Genomic DNA, 23,717 nt, shown 5'->3' on the forward strand with positions numbered 1-23,717 from the left:
GCCAATTGGGGTACAACTTATTCAATTATACTAGATTAATTCAAAATTTCAATTCAATATGAGTCCTGTGGACTCCAAATGTAAGACTCGATTTAGTGATATTCGATACAACCTTTCAAGTTTTATACTGCAAATAATTGTGTGCATGACCACCCACCTCGTCATTTTTTTTTTACTGGTTCTTTCTGTTTCACTGCTCGACCTTATTAAAAATATCATCCTAACTTAAAAATGTAACTGTAATCTGAAAATGTTGCTATCTCACTTAAATTATAACATTTGCACTGACTACTTCCTTGGACTGTGAAAAGTTGGACAGTTTTGTAAAAGATGTCTCGGTTCCACGTTAGATATAAGTACTTAGGGTGGTGGTGGTTAGATTCAGACATGAAGGACATTTGTCACATATCTGTTTCTTCAAAAATGGACACCTGAAATTAAGTATTTGATGGTGATTAGTATCTAAGTAATAAACGGAAACGGTAGAGTAAGTCATCCACTGTGATGAGTGCTTGTAAATACACTGTATTAAAAAAAAAGTAGACTGCATTGGGATACCTTTGAACTTGTAGAATGTTTGAAATGAAACTTGTACATCTGATGGGCTGAGTGTAATTTTGCCAAGGTGTAAATTTTAAATTTAAACTTTGAAGATTTAGAGTTGGAACCCCCTGTTATGTACTGTAGTGGAAATAGATGGATAGTCAAGAGTATGCCACAGGCATAGAAATGAAGGTTTAAAAAGTGCTGTAAAAACTCAGCAGCTCTGGTAACATCCGTGGAAGGAGAAACACAGTTAGCGTTTTGACTCCAACACGACTCTTCTTGGCATTTATTTTAGGATAGAAATGAAAATGTTCCCTGTATTAATCCTGACAATGGAGGAGCAGGCACTTAGTGACTGAAAATGAAGCTTGCACCGTGTTTTTAATCCGAGTGTAAGTGATTTTTCAGTAAGTCCCTTGCAGTTTTGTATCGGTCACTATTCTTATTTTGAAGAAAGATTCTTATCATCCAGAAGGCTTTTTCTATTACATAATTTCAGTTTGAATTAATTGTTAATTTAAATTAAGCACCTTTTGAAGCAGAAGTTGACTGCTTGGTCCTGAAAATACACGAGGTTTAAGGTTGATTTTAAGTGGGTGAGGTTGCACAGTCTTCTCGCAGTTTCAAAGCTCTCAGAAATGGGCATCGTGGCTGGAATTTTCCAGCCGTTCATGCCCCGTTGCCACTGCAACGAGGACAGAGAATTTGCTGCTCAGCCAAATCTCTGTTCACTGCAGCGGGACCAGAGAATCCCGCCGGCATGAACGGCCGGAGAATTCCAGCCAAGCTTGTTTCTGCTGCTCCCACCAGCAAACTTCATAAAAGCCTATTTCCGTGCCACTAGTCTTAAAGTGACCAACTTGGGAAAGAGCCCATCATTCAAAACAAAAACATTATCTCTACTTTGCAACAGAGGCTTTCATTTCCTGCTGCCTTCCTATCTTTTATGGTGACATGACTGATTGGTGAATGTCCAGGGGCTCAGGGCTGTAACTGGCAAACACGTGGGAAGAGCTGCCATGACATCGTTAGGCTGGTAGAGTGGGGTTTACAGGCTCCCTCTATCTGATTTCTTCTTGAAATCGCACAATGTTTGGCCTCAACTATACTCTGTGGTAGTGAATTCCACAGATTCACCACTCTCTGGGTGAAGAAATTTCTCCTCACCTCAGTCCTAAAAGGTTTACCCCTTATCGTCAAACAATGACCCCTAGTTTTGGATTTTGGACTCCCCGACCATCCGGAACATTCTTTCTGAATCCACCATGTCTAATCCTTAATGCAGTTGCGTGAGTTTAAACATTTAGCTGGAGACGCTGGCACTCAGTTTTGAAAAAATTTATCGAAGGACTGACTGTACTTCAGAAATCTGCATTTGCTGAAATCCATGAATTCTAGGTTTAGGCCTCATTTGTTTCCCCAGCACTGTTGTTGTTGTTACCAGCCTGTTGATTCATTGATTACATTTAGGTGAGAGACTGGGTCAATTTGAGAATTGGTCATTAGCTGCAACCTTGCTGAATGGTGAGCTGTTAATCATTATTATCAGTCAGTGTACTTCCCAGACTGAGGGCATTTTTAAAGGGTGCTGGGCCTTGCAGAGAAGTGGTGCGTCACTAGGGGGCAGGCTTGTTGCATTTTCATGCCACACCCAGCTGTAAGTGAATAGAACATGATGGTCTCTGTGCCAGCATTCATAAAGGAAGCAGATATGATTTTAATAGATGTAATGCACAGAGAAAACACCTTCCCCATCTTATGTTTGAACACATTTAATTAGAGGCAAACAATGTTAAGATTATGTGCATTGTAGTGTTTGCATTTTAGAATCATAGAATCCCTACAGTGCAGAAGGAGGCCATTCGGCCCATCAGTTTTGCACTGATTCTCCGACAGAGCATCTTGCCCAGGCTCACCCCCTGCTCTATTCCCATTACCCCACAAATTTATCCTGCTAATCACTCTAACCTACAAACCTTTGGACACCAAGGAGCATTTTAGTTTAAAGTTTATTTATTAGTATCACAAATAGGCTTACATTAACACTGCAATGAAGTTATTGTGGAAATCCCCAAGTCGTCACACTCCGACGTCTGTTCGGGTTCACTGAGGGAGAATTTAGCATGGCCAATGCACCTAACCAGCACGTCTTTCGGATTGTGGGAGGAAACTCGTGCAGTCACGGGGAGAATGTGCAGAATCTGCGCAGACAGTGACCCGAGCCAGGAATTGAACCCGGGTCCCTGGCACTGTGAGGCAGCAGTGCTAACCACTGTGCCACCGTGCCGCCCATTGGCCATTTAGCATGGCCAACCCACCTAACCTGCACATCCTTTTGGATTTTTTTGATTTTAAAAATAGCAACTGCAGTTTCCAATAAAAGGTAACATTTTTGTTCCATGTGTTTTTTTAACCATTAAATCATTTGGGAGGACTTGGTTCTCAGAGCTAATTATTTAGATCAGACAATTTGTACAATAGAAGTACTGTAATATTTATAGTAAAGGACTACGACCTAGAGATGCAAGTTCAAGTTCTATTGTGACAATCAATGAATTCAATAAATCTGATAACGTGGGTGTTCATGACCTCCCGGGGGGAGCTGGGTGCCTGCTATCCTTACCACCTCTAGCTCACGCGTGACACCAGTCCAACACAACGGCGCTGGCTCTTGATGCCAGATGTACCACCCTTTCAGATCAACAAGTGATGAGCAATAAACTTGCCCTTGCTAAAACCACCCGAGAACCATTGAGATGAGCCAGTGAATTTATTCGCTGATTTTAAAAAATATGGCTTTGCTAAAATCCATGGTTCTTTTATTTCCCATTAGTGAATGGAGGGAAATCCTCCATGTGGTGCAAGGACTTCCTCCAATTTTATCCATTGCAATAGTCGGTAAGTATTTGTTGTTTGAAAGGTTTCTCCACCTTAGTTTTGAAATGTAAGATGGCTCAACACTTCCTTTTAAATGATTTGATTTATTGTTGTCACATGTATTAGTATACAGTGAAAAGTATTGTTTCTTACACAGTACACAGACAAAGCATACCGTTCATAGAGAAGGAAAGGAGAGAGTGCAGAATGTGGTGTTACAGTCATAGCTAGGGTGTAGAGAAAGATCAAGTTAATGTGAAGTAGGTCCATTCAAAAGTCTGATGGCAGCAGGGAAGAAGCTGTGCTTGAGTGGGTTGGTACGTGACCTCAGACTCTGTATCTTTTTCCCGACAGAAGAAAGTGGAAGAGAGAACGTCCAGGGTGCATGGGGTCCTTGATTATGCTGGCTGCCTTTCCGAGGCAGCGGGCAGTGTAGACATCAGTGGATGGGAGGCTGGTTTGCGTGATGGAGTGTAACGGCACATAGGCACCAGAAGGACTTGGTATCACAGCTTCAAGCCATAGTTCCAGACTGCTCATGAAGTATTATCTCTTCACAGGGCACGCTGATCCAGCACCTGAAGGAACACATTCTCCATGGCAACATGAGCAGCAGTGATGTCATTATCTACTACTCCACAGTAAGTGCAGATTGTTGTGTGCATGAATGATGCACAGGATGGGAAGATCTATCATCCCAGTTGTTGGAGCACAAAAATATATCTCTGTGGTTGTCAAAGCTTGTCATAGCTTGTCATTTTCATTTGCATAACCAAGGGCAGCGAGGCCCTCTCTCCGTAAAACACAAATGATTGTGCTGAAATGTGTTTTGATTTCATTGGTGGTGGAGTAGTTGAATTGACCATGAGATTAAGAGGGCGAGGACATTGAAGGGAAACCGAGCTGGCCCAATGCGATCCTAACCTGATCACGCTTCCTGCACAGTGCATGTTCATGCATGCCATTTCCTCCTCCTGCATTACCCGCATGTAAAGAGACTTCACTCTTTGTTTCTGCTCATGCACTCACTTGTAAATCTGAGGTTATGTAATGATGTTCACTGCTCGATCCCGTTCTGCTTTTTCTCCACCTTGGTCTGGCTGGATTTTATTATTCTCATTCTTTTAATGTTGCCTTCTCGCATTTTAAAGAAATTCCTTGTTTCTTTTTCCCAGTCCCTTGTTCTTCACGTTTACCCCTATCGTGCCCCGAGACTCGTCCCTTGGAATCCTCATTCACATGTCAGGACGGAGAGCTCTGGCACTGGTTTGCTCAGTTCCTTTGGGGACTGTAAATCATGTGGGTAGGCGACGGCTTGGTGGTACTATCACTAGACTATTAATCCAGAAACTCAGCTAATGTTCTGGGGACCCGGGTTCGAATCCCGCCACGGTAGCTGGTGGAATTTGAATTCAATAAAAATATCTGGAATTAAGAATCGACTGATGACCATGAAACCATCCTCGATTTTCGGAAAAACCAATCTGGTTCACTAATGTCCTTTAGGGAAGAAAATCTGCCGTCCCTACCTGGCCTGGCCTACATGTAACTCCAGAGCCACAGCAATGTGGTTGACTCTCCAATGCCCTTGGGCAACTAGAGATGGGCAACAAATGTCAGCCAGCCAGCGACACCCTTGCCTCACGAATGAATTAAAAAAAATTGGATGGCCTGAAAAGAATTTGTCCACTTCTGTCCCCCCCTGAAAATCAGATGTCTTTACAATATTGGGAATACTGTGCCTCCATTTACTGTCTCTGTGCTTGTCCTTGTTTGTCTGCTTCATTTCTTTCCTCTTTCTTTTGGCCTTCTCATCAGCTGCGCTGGGTTGTTTGTCTCTGAGTTCTTGCCTCCCAGCTCCCGCAGTGAGCACGGTTCCTCCGGCATGAAATACAGTTACGAATTTCTCAGAGGGAACTGCACAATCTCAGCGTTGTTTTATCTCACTCTTTCTTGTAGCTGGTAACGCTTTCCAAAGTATTGAGCGGAACTTGCCAATTTATGGCCGTGTTCACCATCTAACTCATGAATCCCCATAGAGGTGGGGGAGAAGGCATGATCTAAAAACATTGATCTGTTGAATGTTTCATGCAGGGCTGTAAAGAGTGAATATACCAGATGGAGCAGTGTGCTGTGCCTTTGACTCAGTCTAGTAAACACATGGGCTTTGCTGCAGAGCCATCCACAGTCTTGTCATAGCATCCAAACTGCTGTATTTTAAAAACCTATTATAATTAATCTTTGGCTTTGTTCTTGTGCAAAGTTCAACATATAAAAATGGGATAAGTGGACCTAATTAATCATTTTAATATACTTCACTAGAGGTTTGTTTGGGAAACCCCCTCTTCCTGGCTGCTTGATTTTTGTGGTGAAGCACCTTGGACATTTTTGTTTATGTCCATTAATCATTCCAGTGACGTATTTGACGATGTAATTGCCTGAAGATTTCCATCCCACAGTAAATGTATTTTTAAAGAAATCTTAATTATTTTCGCTCTCTTATTGTCTTGACATCATTCCGACTATTTTTGTGCACTCCTAGTGGAGAGAGTCACGATAAGCCATGTGAATCATAGAATTCAGGAGGAGGCCATTTGGCCCATTGAGCCTGTACCGAAACCAGTCCTACCCAGACCCTATCCCCGGAACCCCACGTATTTATTCTGCTAATCCCCCTCTTGCTAAGGGGCAATTTAGCATGACCAATCCACAATCTTTGGGGTGTGGGAGAAAACCGGAGCACCTGGAGGAAACCCACATAGATACATGGAGAGTATGCACAGACTGGAATTGAACCCAGCTCCCTGGCGCTGTGAGGCAGCAGTGCTAACCACCATTTATTGGGTGTTATTATTATGCCTTTGCCTGGTTTAAATGCAAGTGATGCATTAACTTGAAAGGTTTAGGGTTTTGAGATATAAATCTTTACTAATTTTAAAAAAACTCTAAAGGTCCAAATTTTTAATTTGTAATGCTAGGAGAGTTCTCAGTTGTGCCTGACCTGCAAAGTGCAAATAATTACCATTTGTGAATCTAGTAAGCAAGATTTTACATACACTTAACAAGAAGCAATGAAGACAACATAGAAGTTTCTCATCGCTCAAGGTCCCAGGAACCCTTGGTGTTGTCAGCACAGGCAATGTCTCTCTCCTTTGTCTTTGATGTGATGTTGAATTGTGTCGAGAAATGTCATATCCCAGAAGCCATGGTAACACTGTGCCAACAAGGATTACCATTTCTCAATTTTTATCCCTCAGGCTGTTATTATTCAGCTCTTGAGATGGTCCAAATTCGTCCTTCCTATTGACTAAAAGGTGTAAAACCATCTTGTGTCACCCCATCTTTGCAACCCTAGCATAACGGGTTGTAAACTGAGACAAAAGTCTATTTCTTGCTATTCAGACTCCAGAAGTTTGCGTTCCATCTCAACCAAATGCGCATTTCCTTCCAGATACAGCAAAGCCATTAGTATATTAACATCTCCTGTCCACATATTTTATCCCAAGCCCCACACTACAGCTATTGAAAACAACAGTTCAGACCACTTCCTATCATAATTTCAGAGAATATAGGTTACTCTCTGACACAGATCAATTAAAGTAATAAATGTTTGGTTAAAAATAAGGGCTGGAATTCTCCGACCTTGCCTGCAGCTGGGATTATCAGGTCCCACGGCCGTGAACGGTGATTTGGCTCAGCGTCAAATTCTCCATTCCCGCTGGTAGTGGGGCGCGTGAGACAAGAGAATTCCAGCCAAAGTGTCATCATAACTTCACGATGTTTTTAGCCAAACCTTCAAACTGATTTAAAAAAGGCAGCTCCTTCAGCTCGAAGCTTCGAGGAACTCAGTCATTAAACAATAAAACAATTTGTTTCTTTGCGAATAACTGCTTTCCTGATACTCAGCTACCTTGACTTTCCATCAGAAAGTCAAACTGAGCCATTTAACTTCAACTGTGGTTACAGAATAAAATCCATAGATTCTAAAAATTAGCAGAATTATCAAAATCTTACAAAATGCAAGCAGTTGGTATTTATGACACGATCTTCGGCAATTTTGCCAGATATTTTATTGATCTTAGACGCCAGAGGGGTCAAATTTTGGAATTCTCCTGTCCCACCTGCCCCAGGAATCGTAGCGGGCGGGACATGGATCATGCAAAGGTCCGTTTACCTTGAACGAGATTTGCCGGCCTTGGGCCAAGCACGGCTGGAAAATCCCGCCCAATGTTTTCAGTTGCACCTTTTCGAGATGCCATTGCATGGGTTGAGTGAAATTCTCTTTTCTATTTTCCAGATTGGCTGGATGATGTGGAACTGGCTCATATCAGCACTTGCTACAGGAGCCTCTGTTGTTCTCTATGATGGATCGCCTCTTGTCCCCTCTCCAAATGTGCTGTGGGACTTGGTCGACAAGCTTGGGTAAGACGCTGCTTGGCTGTGACAACTCGCAACAATATAAAGGGATGGGATGAAATAGATCAGAGTAGCATGCAAGAAAAATGTGGAGATTGAAATGGTTTGTAACATCCTTTCGCTGACACTTTGTAGAAATACACAAAAGTCACCCAATTCTCACTAACTTGCTCTCAAAACTGATGGAGGTACTTTCTGATGAGCTTTGGGTGCAGTACTAGGAGTTCTGTGTGGCATTAAATGTGAATCTAATTGAAATAAATGCATTCCATAAGCTTGTTTTATATCTGGTGGCATCTACAGTTCTCATTTCGGGTTTAGAGTAGGCAAAATTGCATCGGAATTGAGTTCAAGGAAAACGGGTCTTTTTTGTTCACAACACACGTGATCTGACTGTGATAATCTTGCAATGAGATGTACCAAACAATGCTAAGTAGTTAAAAGCAGTGTTTCTAGTCTTCCTTGTCATCCTAGTTTTGAATGTGAGGGGAAACTAATGGTGACTTACTTGAAGCGCAGGCCAGAGTTCTTCGGTCTCGTACACCCCGCCACCGCTGCCAGCGAGAACAGAGAATCTGGCGCTCAGCCAAATCTGTTCACAGCAGCGGGACCAGAGAATCCTGGCCGTAGTGCTGCGCCCAAATTGGTATTGTTAGTATTGTAGACTTTAATTGAGAATGAATTATCAGGTTCAGAGGATCTAATAGCCAGCTCCTCGAAATCTATTTGCGTAACTAGGACTGTGTACATTATGTCATGGGAGGCCCCAACTTCCCCATGTTACCACAAAGTAAATTGCCATGAAATAAGCTCTCAAACCATTTCATACCAAGGCAAAAACTCACCAGCATTAGGGTAGGTAATAATAGCCAATGTGGTTCATGGGTACGTCTGAATTGAGCTAAATTAGAGAGAATCGTGCTTAAATACAACTTTTGCATCACACTTTTAACCTTGATATCCTCTATCCAAGTTTATTTAAAGAAATGTAATGACAGTTTCTAATTTACATGTTAATTGTAATGCTGATACGTGGATTTTTGCCAGCCAAGTCCCTTCTGTATTTTCAAGGAAATTGAATACATGAGTGTCTCTCTTGTGGCTTCACATGATTTTAGTTTGTGATGAGATGAGTGCATTTCATATTCTGAACCAAATTCTCATGTGTTCCAAGTGGCATTGGAAGTTGACAGCTACCAGCAGATTTACAGAGCTTTTCCTGAGATAGGTATCCTTAATCCAGCCGAGTTGATGTCTACGTAGCTTTTGAACCCAAGGCAGAATCTGGAAGATTTTTCATTCAGAGAAAGCGAAAGTACAAAATAACTGTGAAACCAATTATTTAAGGCAATTTGCTCCTAATGTTTTGTGCATAAACTACTTCAGAATACTTTGGTATCATATTTGTCAAACCTTTGCTTAGGCAGAGGAAGCATGGGGTGAGATTCTAACTCACTGAAAGGTCACCCACTTAGAGTTAAAATCAGGTCCATAGTTCACCTGAATGGAGGCAGCAGGACAATGAATGCCTTTCTTTAAAAGAAAAGTCAACCTTTTGCAAGTGATAATTGCCGGCAATTTGGATTCTGTTTGAATAGAATGGAAATATTCTAATTTATACACAATGTTCCCTCTTTTATTTTTGATCGAGTTGAACAGCCTGGGCAGGATTTTCCAGTTCCGTCGGTAGCTGGCATTGTCACAGATTGTCGATGAGTTTTGCTTCTTCAAATTTTCCTGCTGCGCCCAGGTTGATGCCTGCTGCTGGCAGCACTGGAAAATCCCGGAGTGCGTTTTGGTAATTTCTGCTTTCAATTATTCCGTGGATGATGGTTTGAAAATACTTTTTTGGGAAAGGGCTTTAATTGTTACAAATTCCTTTTCAAATTAAAGGGAGTGTGATGTTGGGTGGAATATATAATTTGGAAACGTTGTCTTCCTGCTTTAAAAAAAAGTTTATTTATTCGGGTCTTAAGTAGGCTTACGTTAACACTGCAATGAAGTTACTGTGAAAATCCCCTAGCCGCCACACTCTGGTGCCTGTTCGGGTACACAGAGGGAGAATGTAGCATGGCCAATGCACCTATGTCTTTCGGACTGTGGGAGGAAACGGGAGCACCCAGAGGAAACCCACACAGACTCTGGGAGAACGTGTAGACTCCACACAGACAGTGTCCCAAGCCGGGAATCGAACCCGGGTCCCTGGTACTGTGAGACAGCAGTGCTAACCACTGTTCCACGCATTAAGTATTGTATACTACCAATATCTTAAAAAAGAAACAACATATTCTATCCTGTCAATCCTTAGTTTGTAAAATAATTTATTTTAAGCATCTCTGATATGAACATAATGACTGATTCTGTTTTGCTTAATAACAATGTTTATCTGAAAGGTGAATTTTCAGTGTCTTTTAATTTATTAACCTCTTCTGCTCTGCTATAAATGAACTAGTTACACTGTTGAATGAAATCTCCGACCTTGTCCGCGGCTGAGATTCTCCGGTGCTGCTGCAGTGAATGGAGTATTGGCTGAGCGCCAAATTCTCCACCTGCACTGGCAGTGGAGTTGATAGGAACATGATCGGAGAATCCCGCCCTGGATCGGAGAATCCCACCCTGGCATTGACAGTGTAACACTTGTTTGAATTAACAGGATTATGAGAGAACTTGTGTGGTCACAAGGCAAATGGTGTAAATAACTATTGAACTGTCTTAAACCAAAGATAAGTTGGCATTTATAAAGCCGAGCATGTTTAAGTGACATACTGCTTAAAAAAAATCAACCAATGTATTTTCAAATGATTTTTAATGTTTTGTAAATAACACCTTTGAGGAGAAGGAGGTGAATAAGAAAATAACTTTGCTACATCCTTCGTAGTTGTATAGTTCTTTGCTCAGAGTTGGCAAGGACCGTATCATATTTTATGTGATGCTAGTGATTGATGGAATGGGAGGCGGGGCAGGATAGAGGAGGGAAACAGGTTACTGTGTGACACTTGACCCCACTATCTTTGACCAAGCTAATAAAGTTTTATTTCACTGACTCTTAAGTGGGCTAAGTATTAACCTTCAGTAGGAGCCTAGACAAGTGAGAAACATGAAACTGTTGCAGTTTGCAGTCAGATGGCTGTGTGGAAGTGCTAACTCACAGCTATTGAAAGTTGATTTGTATGAGCTTCATTTTGAAGAGAGTTTGTGACAAATTATTGTTCTTTTTTTTTCACTGTAATACAACCACGGGTGCTTGGAAGTTTAGGTGAAACTGTTTTATACCTATGCTGCCACAACCACAAGTTGTGTCCAACTGTTTAGTTATTATGATTTTTTAAAACTATTGTGAATTATTGATACAATCATAAATTTGGGTTTATTCATATTTTATGCATTTAGATCACTTTCACTCTTGTTAATACCATTAACAGCCAGATTAAAAAAAAATATTCAGGAAAATGACTTCCATTGCAGCACAGGGGAAGAGCGCAGTGCTTGTAAATTGGAATGTGTCTCTGTAGGCATAATTTATTGCCTCAACTATATCGATATGAAGCCAAGTAGGAATTGAGAGCATTTATGAGCTTTGGATAACCAGATTGATGGGCCACCAAAAAAAAAATGTGGACACAATATGTTTCTACCATGAGGAGTCATTTTCTTAAACGATTATGTGTTCAGAATAAATGTCACTTTTCCCAAGCTAAATGGTTATCTCCATGTGTGGACCTGAACAGACAGGGCTGCACTGATTTTTTTTTTGTGGATTTAAAAAAATTCATTCATGGGATGTGAGCGTTGCTGGCTGGCCAGCATTTATTGCCCAGCCCTGAAGGCATTTAAGAGTCAACCACATTGCTGTGGGTCTGGAGTCACATGTAGGCCAGACCAGGTAAAGATGATAGATTTCCTCCCCTAAAGGACGTTAATGAACCAGATGGGTCTTCATGACAATTGACAATGGTTTTATTGGTCATCATTAGACTGACTCTTAATTCCAGATTTTTATTGAATTCAAATTTCACCATCTGCAGTGGTGGGATTTGAACCCGAATCACCCATCCAGCACATTAAACATACACTTCCTCCACCACTAATGTACGGTGGCAGCAGTGTGTACCATATAGAAGTTGTTCTGCAGGAAATAACCAAGTCTCCTTTGATAGCACCTTTTAAACCCATGACTGCTACCACCCAGAAGGGCAAGTACTGGGAGAGGGTAATAAATGCTGCCTAGCCAGCGACACCCTCATCCCATTAAAAAAAAAAAAAAATACCTTTATTGCAACTCCATAATGACAATTGCTTTTATACTGAAATGCAGTTAATGACCAGTCTTTAGCAAGAGGGTTATGATGGAGCATCAGTAATTGTTTAATAACAATTAAATGATGCATTATAGTAGTGCATGTTTTTTCTTTCCACTTGTGGATTCAAACACTAAGAAAACACACAGGTGAAGCAAAAGAGCAACTATCTTGTTAATTATATAACCACAATCTTGCTGCTCGATCGTCTTTTTTGAGTTATCTTCTCGCTGTTCTAGTATAGACTAATAAAGGGGGGTGGTATTTGGTAAATAGGGAAAATAATGTTGGCCCAGTTGTTGAATAGGACAAGAAACAATCCACAAGCTTCACTGAAATTCTTGGAATTTTCCGGCCGTTCACACCAGTAGGATTCTTTGGTCCTGCTGCAGTGAACGGAGATTTGGCTGAGCGCCAAATTCTCTGTCCTCAGTGGCAGCGGGGCGTGAACGGATAGAGAATTCCAGCCACTATATTTTGTTACAACCATTTGTCTATCACCTGCGGTTTTGAGTAGAAGTTATCATCTGCAGTTTTGCTTGAGGGAAATTCCTAACGCATGCAGGATGCTGCTTGTTGACATTATATCATAGCCTTTCCAAAAAAAATCTCATTGCAAGTGCTATACTGAACTTGAAGCAGAATGACTTTTAGCTTGCACAAGTTGAGCTGTTATTAGTTGAAGATATTGTGCAGGGTTGGACTGAATGTTTCAAAGTTAGATTGATTGGAGCATGATACTTTGGTGCAGCTGTTATCACATAGCTTATATATAGGTGAAAGAGGTTGTCTCATATTCCTTCCCATGTATTTTTGCCTTTTTTCCAGTGGATTCCTGATACTAGTTTGTTTGCTAATGATATGGAAAGGAAGAATGATTGCGTTTCTGCCCGTTACTCTGAAAGGTTTCTTCAAAGAAAATAACAAAAGCTATTTTTGAATGAAATGGCAGTAACACCAGAGTAGATTACCTGATTCCATTGTACAAATCTTTAGTTCCTTCTAAGTTTCAAGTTATTATCTAAATTTGATCTGTCGTGAGTAATATCTTTCCATTTTTCAGATGAATATTTTAGTACTGAAATAATTGAACACTTTTTTTCCCTTGCATTTCAGTGCTTTCTTAAAACTTCTTTTAAGATGCGTAACTTCAAAGAAAACTCCCCATGATGCTAACAGAAAGAAAACTGCTGAAAAGATTTCAAATGTTTACTGTAACAAACCAACTAAAATCAACACAATACAAATACTAATTAATAGGTGAAGGATATTTAGAATATATATAGAGGTAAATTTCAGTTTAAAAGGTCTGTTCATGAAAAACACGCCTCACGTAGTTACAAATGCACACAGTACTTCCTATGCAACTTTTGAACCACATGCAATCTCAGTCTTTCCAATTTGGCCTTTGTTTTGTAGGATCTCTCATTTCCCATCTAATCATTTCGGCCCTTGAGTTGCATTCACCAGGAGCTGTAATCCATCTGAAGTCCTTGGACACAGTTACTCCCTTCTCCGATTCCTTCAAATGGGTCTAGTTGGCTCTGGCAACTGAGACAGCAGCAATGGACCTTGTTCAATCTGGAATCCAAAGCCCTCCCTGTCTTCCGCTGTCTGCTGTTTCCAGCGATATAGCACACACATTAACACCGCCTCTGCTTTATTCTGAGATGCGCTTCAACACCAGGATGTATCTGAAGACAGATGAACAGAAAACTCTTCCATTCTGATAGAACCTTGCTCATTTTCATGAATTCTCACTCTGTTTTGAACTGCCTAATCGAAAAAGCTGGTTGAACCAACAACACTGCAATTAGCTCTCTGTTTACTCTTTGCTGCTTAAATGTCCATGCCCATTACAGCCCCAAGTCACAACCTAATGATTTCATAATCAAGAAACCAATTAACCCTCTTTCAAAATATTCCACAACCCATTTTGCTCTTTAAGGGATATTGCACAGAATTAAATACGTGCCCTCTGAAACACATGGGTCATCACAGAAGAAATCTGAAAATGATTCCCCACCATCCACCGGAGATGTACAAATTATGAAAAGATGGCATCCTTATATCTTGGACATTTGTTGCAAAAACTGGGGCTGATCAGAAGATAGTAGGTAAAGTTTGCATGATCTGTGATTTTTTTCTTTTACTGCACGTTCATTTTAAAAGTTGTGGAATCCTTGGAACTAGCTTAGGTGACAAAATGGTGTCAAAGTGTACAGCAGGAAGCAGCCTGCTACTGACACATCTTCTTATTTCATGTGTTAGTGCCATAGAATACATCTTGTTCCAAGAAAACTTGGCCTCACTGTTTTTGCAATATGCAGAGCTTAAAATGGTTTTAGGTGGAATATTGCTTCCGTCATTCAAATTGTGGTGAAGAGGTTCTTAAATTATAACGTGAAGAGCATCCGACCATTTGAATCAAAATGTGAGAGTTTTTCACCTGAGGCACTGATTTCAATAATATTCCTAATTGACCGAGATGGAAGCTGGCCCTCATGGGAAACAAACATGAAACCTCGTAATGGGGTAGGGGATGATTCCAAGTTTGTTGCTTGGAAGAGGTTTGGATATAATACAAGAACCTGAGTGACCTCAGAACATCCCAAACTGCATTACAAACAATGAAGTATTTTTGATGTGCAGTCATTATTGTAAGAAGCAGAGCAGTCAAGCGGAAGGTCCCACAAAAGAGCAGTGAATTGAATGAATAGACATTTGTTTTATATGTTGGTTGATTGTGCTGTACCGGGCAATTATCTGATGTTTTAAGTAGTCACAAGTACATCACAAGTAATTTCTTATCAGCACTGTTTTCTTGTACCTATAACATAATGAGCCTTCTTCCACTTGTGCTACTCTTCAGGTTTTAACGGATAGACTTTAACACCACTAATGAGGTGCTTGCTGTAGCAACAGCAGGTCAGATGTAATTAGAAAAGGTGAAAATCTGCTAATTATATGTTTTCCATTCTTGTCAGTGTTTGGAGATTTCTTCTCATCTGTTATGCAGGTAGCCTTGTTATCTTAGAGCATGACTTTACTTATGTGTGGGTAATGGGATGCAGTAACTTTAGTGTCGTTGGCACGTTCACTAGCGCGCAACTGTTTCTCGGCGCAAGGTCGAAAATGTAGATTAGAAACCACAAGGGTCTTGGTGCTAATCACTGTGAATCTCTGCTTAGCACTTCACCTTTTTCCTCATTTACAACTACTCTGGCTCTTGTTCAACCCGATGTGGAGATGCCGGCGTTGGACTGGGGTAAACTATCTTGTTCAACCCTGCAGTTTTTATTTAATGAGAAGTCTTTTGTGTGGAACTTTAGAAAACTAAAACCTCCTGAAATCCGAAATAAATTAATGAAGTATGATTTTTTTTTTGTAGCTATTTTGAAGAAGTCAAAAGAGGTGGTTTATCAGGCATGATTTCTAACTGCTTCCTTACTTTTCTTTCTAATGTATTTTCAGTCCTGCCAAACCTCCTCAGTGTCCAAAGTAAGGGCAGCCCACCACACGTTTACCTCCTGTTTCCCTCCGAACCTTTGGCTTCTTTATCTTGTGTGGATTCTTCCCTTTCCGCCCGAAACTGCCGAGTTGCCAATATCTTTCGTCCAATTGCACACAATGATGATTTTGAGACAGGTGCCTGGGCCTAAAGTAATAGGAAGACAACCCTGGACGTGCTCTGCCAACCGGGGACATGACTGCCACAAATGCAGTTAAAACCTCTTTGACTCTCCCATGACAACTAAATCATAGAATCCATACAGTGCAGAAGGAAGCCATTCAACCTCTGCACCGACAACAATCTCACCTAGGCCCTATCCCCACAACCCCACATATTTACCCGCTAAACCCTCTAACCTACACATCCCGGGACACGCAGAGACAATTTAGCATGGCCAATGCACCAAACCCGCACATTTTTGGACTGTGGAAGGAAACCGGAGCACCCGGAGGAAACCCACGCAGACACATGGAGAACATACAAACTCCACACAGCCAGTGACCCAAGCCGGGAATAGAACCCGGGTCCCTGGAGTTGTGAGGCAGCAATGCTAACCACTGTGCCACCGTGCCGTGTAAATGCCAGATATCAACCTCCAGTTAGCACCGCCTTGAATATGGGAAAGGATGAAACTGAAATACAACCTCATTGGCCCCTATACTAAAGTATCAATCTAGATTATTTGTTTAAATCCCTGAACCCACAACATTCTATATTTTTGGTTAAAAACAGTACCAATGAAGTTGACAATTGGAACTTTACGTAAGAACGTAATAGCTAGGAGCAGGAGTAGGCAATTCAACCCCTTGAGCCTGCTCTGCCTTCAATACGATCGTCATGGCTGATCTTGTCTCAGCCTCAACTCCACTTTCCTGCCCGTTCTCCCTAACCCTTCAACCCATTACTAATTAAAAATTTGTCTATTTCCTCAATGTCCCGGCACCTACCTCACTCTGGGGTAGTGAATTCCACAGATTCATGACCCTTTTGAGACGAGTAGTTTCTCCTCGTCTCTGTTTTAAGTCTGCTACCCCTTATCCTAAAACTATAACCTCTTTTCTAGATTGCCCCACATGAGGAAGCATCTGCTTTATGTCTACTTTTGAGGTATACAAGATGATAAAAGGTGTTGACAATTAGATCTTCTCTCATTCCTCTAAACGCTAGTGAGTATATGCCTAAATTGCTCAATCTCTTCGTATGACAAACCCCTTGGGCGGGATTTTACGGTCTCACTCGTCCTGAAACTATAAAATCCCGCCCGAGGTCAACGGACCTTTCCATGGTCTGCCCCTCGCCTGCTCCAATTCCCGTGGCAGGCGGGACGGCATAATTCTGGCCCCCATCTCTGGAATCAACCTAGTGAACTTCCTCTGAACTGCCTCTAGTGCCACAACATCCTTCCTCAAATAAGGGGACAAAAACTGTACGCAGTACTCCAGGTGCAGTCTCACCAATTTCTTGTAGAGTTGCAACAACACTTCATTACTTTTATACTTTATTCCTTTAGCTATAAATGCCAAAATGCCATTTCTTTTCCGTATTTCCTGAATATCAGCTTTCTGCGACTCTTGCATGAGGACTCCCAGATCTCTCTGCACCCCAAAGTCTCTCTCTATTCACATAATAAGTTGCCTTTCCATTTTCCTGACCAAAATGGATAACCTCGCACTCAAGCACGTTGAACTCCATTTGCCATATTTTGGCCCAGTCACCTAACCTATTCATATCCATTTGTAAATTTCTTACTTCCTCATTCCACCTATTTTAGTTTCATCTACACATTTGGCTACAGTACCTTCTATCCCTGTATCCAAATCATTAATATAGATTGTAAATAGTTGGGCCCCAAGGACCGAACCATGTGGCACACCACTAGTTACATCTTGCCAACCAGTAAAAGATCCATTTATCCTGACTCCTCTGCCTTCTGTCAGTTAGCCAGTCTTTTATCCAAGCTAATAAATTACCCTAACCCCATGTGATCTTACCCTGTGGATTAACCTTCTCTGCAGCAGCTTATCAAATGCCTTCCAGAAGTTCAGATGTACAACATCTACAGGGTCCCATTATCTACTTGGCTTGTTACATCTTCGAAGATATTATCCACCCTTCAAGAACATTTACATCTCCTCCATAAATTAGTGACTTGTACAATGTGGGTTAAGGCCCTTGGAACAATGAAAATGTGATCTATTTGAACTCAGCAGGTCTATTTCAAATTAGTGCTGAGTTCGAGTGCCCCTCCTGCGTGATTCACGCCCCACCCCTTTTTTCTGCCAGAAATGGGGGCATGACCCATTTGGATCACTCTTACCATTTTTAAAGACCCCCTGAGTTGGCCCATTTATGTGAAAAGCTGGCCCTTTAAGTGTCCTTCTGCTTGCCACTGTATTGTTTGCACCAGCTATACCTGTTTTCTAACTGGTATACTGTATTCACTGCTCATGATGTGGTCTTCTCTACATTGGAGAGACAAAATGCAGTCTGGGTGCTGATAAAGTGCTGCAGAGAAGGTTAATCTACAAGGTAAGATCACATGGGTTAGGGGTAATCTATCAGCTTGGATAAAAGACTGGCTAACTGACAAGAAGTGGAGATGCCAGTGTTGGACTGGGTTAAACAGAGTAAGAAGTAGCAAGAAAGCAGACAAGATACAGAAAGGACTACAGATCATGAGCCCACTCAGGTCAACTTATACTTTAACCTGGTGTCCTGAGACTTCTTATTGTGCTTAACTGACAAGAAGGCAGAGAGTCAGGATCTGGTTGGGAAGATGTAACTAGTGGTGTGCCACATGGTTCGGCTCTTGGGCCCCAACTATTTACAATCTATATTAATGATTTGGATATCGGGATAGAAAGTGCGATAGCCAAATTTACACTGAAATAGGTGGATAGTCGGTTGCAATGAGGAAGTAAGAAATTTACAAATGGATATGGATAGGTTAGGTGACTGGGCCAAAATATGGCAAATGTAACTGCATTGTGGAAACCTTTGTTCAACCAGGAAGCATGGCCTGTTATTTTAGTTCTTCATCTTGCTCCCACTCTGATCTTTTTCTCCTAGGCTTGGTGCAATGTTCTAATGATGCTCAATGTGGGCTAGAGGAACATATCCTGGGCACTTTAAAGCCATCTGGACTCAATATTTGAGTTCAACACTTTTACATTGTAACCTCAGCCCACATTTCTTTTCATTTTGCATTGTTGGTCTTTCTCTTATTTCCTATGTTCTCAGGCAGCAGCTATTGAAGATCCTGCCATTCTGATCTCCTCCAGACAGATTATTTGGTACTTTCTTTTTCCATCATCACCTCCAATGGCCTTGCACTATGAAATGTTTTGTTACAAACCTTCCCTTTCATTCTTCTTCCCACTCATGTACCCCATCCCCCACTCCCACACCCCCTTCACTTGCTTGAAACCTTTTGCATTTCTAACAGACCTGAAGCTAAGCCCTGAGTCTAAGACTAGTATTTTAAACTTAAATAAGGGCATCTATGTGGCCATGAGGTAGCTGAAATGAACTGGGGATACTAGGTTAGGGGATAGATCAATAGAGAAGCAGTGGCAGACATTGAGGGGGATATTTCAGAAGACGCAGTAAGTGCACTTCTATTACAAAGAAATATTCTCAAGGGAGGATGCACCATCTGCAGTTAACCAAAGAAGTTAAGGAAAGCATCAAACTAAAGGAAGAAGCATAAACTGTGCAAAAATAAGTGATTGGTCAGAATATAAAGAACGACAGAGAAGGATTAAAAGGTTAATCGGGGGAAAGAAATTGGGAGAGGAAGCTAACTGGAAATGTTAGAACGGATAGTAAAAGTTTCTACAGGTATTTAAAAAGGAAAAGAGTTAGTAAAATTAATGTTGGTCCTCTAGAGAGTGAGAATGGGGTGTTAATAGCAGACAATAAGGGAATGGCAGATGAAAGGAACACATTTTGCTTCTGTTTTCACTGTAGAGAATACAAATAATATTCCAGTAATAGCTGTAAATGAGGAGGCGGAGGGGAGAGAGGAATTTGGTGAAATTACAATCACTAAGGAAGTGGTACTGAGCAAACTAATGGAGCTACAGGCTGACAAGTCTCCGGGTCCAGATGGAATTCATCCTAGACTCTTAAAAGAGGTGGCTAATGAGGTAATAGATGCTTTGGTGTTAATTTTTCAAAAACCCACCCGACTCTGGAAAGGTGCCATTAGAAAAGAAAGTAACAAATATAACCCTCTATTCAAAAGGGAGAGTTTTATTTGTTGGGTGTTTATCCTGCTGTGCTTCTAACTAAGGTTATAAAATCTGTAACTGTACAGAGTATCAAGACGAATCAGGTCACTGATTTTTATAGGAGTTTATTTTGGCCTTGTGATTGAGTGCCGTACATAATATCTGCCATAAATGGTATGTTAAGCAGAATTCAACACACAAAATGGTGTTAAGAAATAAGTAATAACGGAAGCCAAGTCCCTCCTCGATTTGATTTGCATATTCTTTTTGCTGCCTTTTGCAAGTGTATTTGCATTGTTCTGATGCATTTGGACAAGCGACCATCTACTCTTTGGTTATATACAACACTTGTATACAGACTGAAAGTTGGTAGTGAAAACAGTTTGACTGAACATCCAGTTCATATCGTTGCACTACTGAAAGGATTTTTAAAAATCTACCAATTTATGTTTTAAATTAATTGTTCAAAATGCAGCTTCTGGAGTTATGAATACATATCTGGGTAAAGATTTGGGAAAAATGCAAAATTACGAAAGGTAGTTGATGCTTTAGCTCAATTCATGAAAGTGCAGAGTACATATCTACAAAAAATGTTATTTACCACCTCTGATTAAAATTGTGAGGTGAGGCCCTATTGATTAGGGGATGGAATTTATTGCCTTTTCTGCAAGTAGAGCTTTCTAGATCTCTCACTTTTAGTGGAATGCAGTAAAATGTTTATAACTGCTTTTGAATACTAAATTAATTTAATGCAAGATTGAAGAGATAGCAAGTATAACTTGAACTGGTTTTCCACACATTAATATTGAACCTCTTTCAACAAACGAAAAGATCTTGCTTATGTTTTCAGAGTAATCCTCATTGCTTCAGCAGCCTGGCTTTTATGTTTGCTACTGGTTTGTCCCTCGGACTGAACACTGAGATGACAGTTTTCTCCCCAGTTACACCACATGACATTAGTATGGCACAGTGGGAACCGTTGACACCTCTGACTATCTGACTCCATCCTTCTCCATGGCAACTGACTAAAGCTGAAAAACCAGTCTGTTTGTGACCTTGGTGTCATATGTGACCTTGCGATGTTGGTGAATAACTAAGACATTCTGTTCCTACCCTCTTAATGCAACTTCCCGCCCCCAACAGCCTACCTCAGTTAACTTACTGCTGAAATCCTCATCCAGGCCTTTACATCCAGACTTGGCTAATCCAATGTATTACTTACCGGCCTCCCCAAATTCCATTGCCCTCATTCACCTGCCCTAACTCACACCAACACCCGCTCACCTGTCACCCCTGTGCTTCCTGACATGCATTGATTCCTCGTTAAGCAATGCTGTGATTTTAAAACATTCTCATCCTTGCTTTAAGATCCCTCCATGGCCTTACCCGTGATTATCTTTGTAATCTTTACCAGCCCTACATCCCTCGGGTATTGACAGTTCTCCAATTCTGACCTCCTCGGCACTCCCAAATTGTAGCCGGTCCTTCTGCTGCCTCAGTCCTGATCTCTGGGATATCCTCCCTGCCTCTTTCCTATCTTTCCTCCTTTGAAGATACTTCTTAAAACCAAGCATGTTAGGTAGACCACAGAGCATTGGGACGATTATCCCAGCCCGCCGCAGTACTAGGGCAGGGAGACATCACCGTGTAGCGGCTTCCCACTGGGAGCCACAGCCTCCATGCGTCTCCGGCCGCCGGATGTCCGGATTTGCCAGCTCCGTGCCAGAAATCGGCAGGAATAGGTCCTGCCCACTGATTTTTATCATGATTCACGCTAGTGTACTCTGTGATGAACAGAGTGTGGGAGATTCATTTTGAACATCTCACTGAAAAAAGCAGCAGGATTTACTCCATCTTTTACACAACTTCGGCACTTAGAATCTTTTTGGGAGAATTCCACCCCGTGTTTGTCATAGGAAAAGAAAATGTGATGGTGGCTCAGTGTCTGTTGTGTGGGCACTGGAGTTAAAACCTTTTGTCCTAAAGAAAGAAACTTTAATTACATCTAACCCATGTAGGGCTGAGGTTAGGATTCAAAGTGTTGACATTCTACAGCACAGAACGTCTCTCGTTTTGTTAGTATGGAAAAAATGTCAAAATAAAAGCTGCAGCCCAAAACTCTCAGCAAAAGGAAGCTGATTAGAAGTTAACATTCACTGTCTCTCTTTCTCTCTCCTGTCCTTCTCCAGAATTACTATACTTGGGACTGGTGCAAAATGGTTGGCTGTTCTCGAAGAAACAAATCTGAAACCAGGTAATACTTGCTTTATCCAAGAAAATATGTTTAATTTTGTTTAATGACGTGTGTTCTGGATTCATTTTTGTTTTTATGAATATTCCAACTTTATTACATGGAATTAATGTTTTATTTGAGATCTGTGTTGTAGACAGGGTGGAATTTTCCCAGCACCCTGACATTGGGTCCATTTCCAGATCTTAAACCCACTGCTGGTCTGAGTATGCTGAATGTCAGCATTTTGTGCAAAGCAACCATTTAGTGGGTTACCTCCACGACATTCTTCTGATGACAGACTGCAGGAGCTAAGAATAGTAGGCCCCCTTTTAAGGGCACCAACCTGGATTCAAAGTGCTACAGCAGAGAGGATCCACCTTCAGTGGACAGTCTTGTTGGAGTAGAGGCATGTCAGTGTGTTAGAATCATAGAATCCTACAGTGCAGAAGGAGGCCATTTGGCCCATCGAGTCTGCACCGACCACAATCCCACCCAGGCCCTATCCCCATGACCCTGGCATTTACCCTAGCGAGTCCCCCTGACACTAAAGGGCAGTTTAGCATGGCCGATCCACCTAACTCGCACGTCCTTGGACTGTGGGAGGAAACCGGAACACCTGGAGGAAACCCACGCCCTTGTTGTGGTAGGGCGGCCCCAAGGTTGAGCAATGCCTCCCTTAAGGTCACAATAGAGCTGGTCTGAACCAGGAGGAGTATATTTGGAAAGCAACAGGAGGTGGCCTGCCTGGCAAACAAAGGAGGCTTGGCTGTAGGTTGCTGAAAAGCCAGCAGCCACAATGTTGGTACCAGAACTTGGGTCTAGTGCAGGAAGGCGCTTCAACTGCCTTCAAGCAATGTCAGTGTGAGGTAAAGCCACACTGCCAGCCATGAGTATCTCATCTCACAGTGGTGACACAGTTCTGAACATGGGGGGGCCCCAAGGCAGGCAGTGAATAGGAAATAATTGTCCATTGTCAATCCTTACATGAGGGAAGTGAATAGTGATATAAGCCCTGGGCAAATGCAATGACAGAAGCATCACATTCTGATGCTGGATCAGGATGGGCTAATGGGAGGTTTAAATGTCGCTGATCTCTCCACCCTCTCATTGCAGCACCTTCCAAACCCATGACCACTTCCATCTAGAAAGCCAAGGGCAGCATGGGAACACCACCGCCTGCAAGTTCCCCTCCAAGCCACTCACCATCCTGACTTGGAAATATATTGCCGTTCCTTCGGAGTCGCTAGGTCAAAATTTATGGAATTCCCTCCCTAATGGCACTGTGGGTCAACCCACAGCACATGGACTGCAGAGATTCAAGAAGGCAGCTCACCACCACCTTCACAAGGGCAACTAGGGATGGGCAATAAATGCTGGCCAGCCGGCGACACCCATGTCCCACAAATGAATTTTTAAAAAGCACACCACACTCGTGAGCAGCATTGTTAAGGGGCTAACCTGCCAATATTGAGGTCCATGGCGGTGGAGGCCCTTGACATTGGACGAGTGGTCAGTGATTTGTGTGTGGCAGAAAGAGGGGGTTGTTCATTGACTGTAGATGGCACATTAAGTGCGAAAACATGTCTTTTGAGACAAAGGAG

General features: G+C 41.8%; 1 protein-coding gene across 1 annotated transcript in view; it reads left to right on the plus strand.

Moving 5' to 3' along the window:
* aacs (acetoacetyl-CoA synthetase) overlaps positions 1-23,717 on the plus strand; it is a 115,000-nt gene that overhangs the window by 54,345 nt on the left and 36,938 nt on the right. The window contains exons 9-11 of the mRNA XM_078227042.1: positions 3,984-4,064; positions 7,721-7,845; positions 22,073-22,137. Of these exons, the coding sequence (XP_078083168.1) occupies positions 3,984-4,064; positions 7,721-7,845; positions 22,073-22,137 (271 nt within the window). The remainder of the gene's footprint in view (positions 1-3,983; positions 4,065-7,720; positions 7,846-22,072; positions 22,138-23,717) is intronic.

The sequence above is a fragment of the Mustelus asterias genome, chromosome 13 (assembly GCF_964213995.1).
Source record: "Mustelus asterias chromosome 13, sMusAst1.hap1.1, whole genome shotgun sequence".
Taxonomy (NCBI): domain Eukaryota; kingdom Metazoa; phylum Chordata; class Chondrichthyes; order Carcharhiniformes; family Triakidae; genus Mustelus; species Mustelus asterias.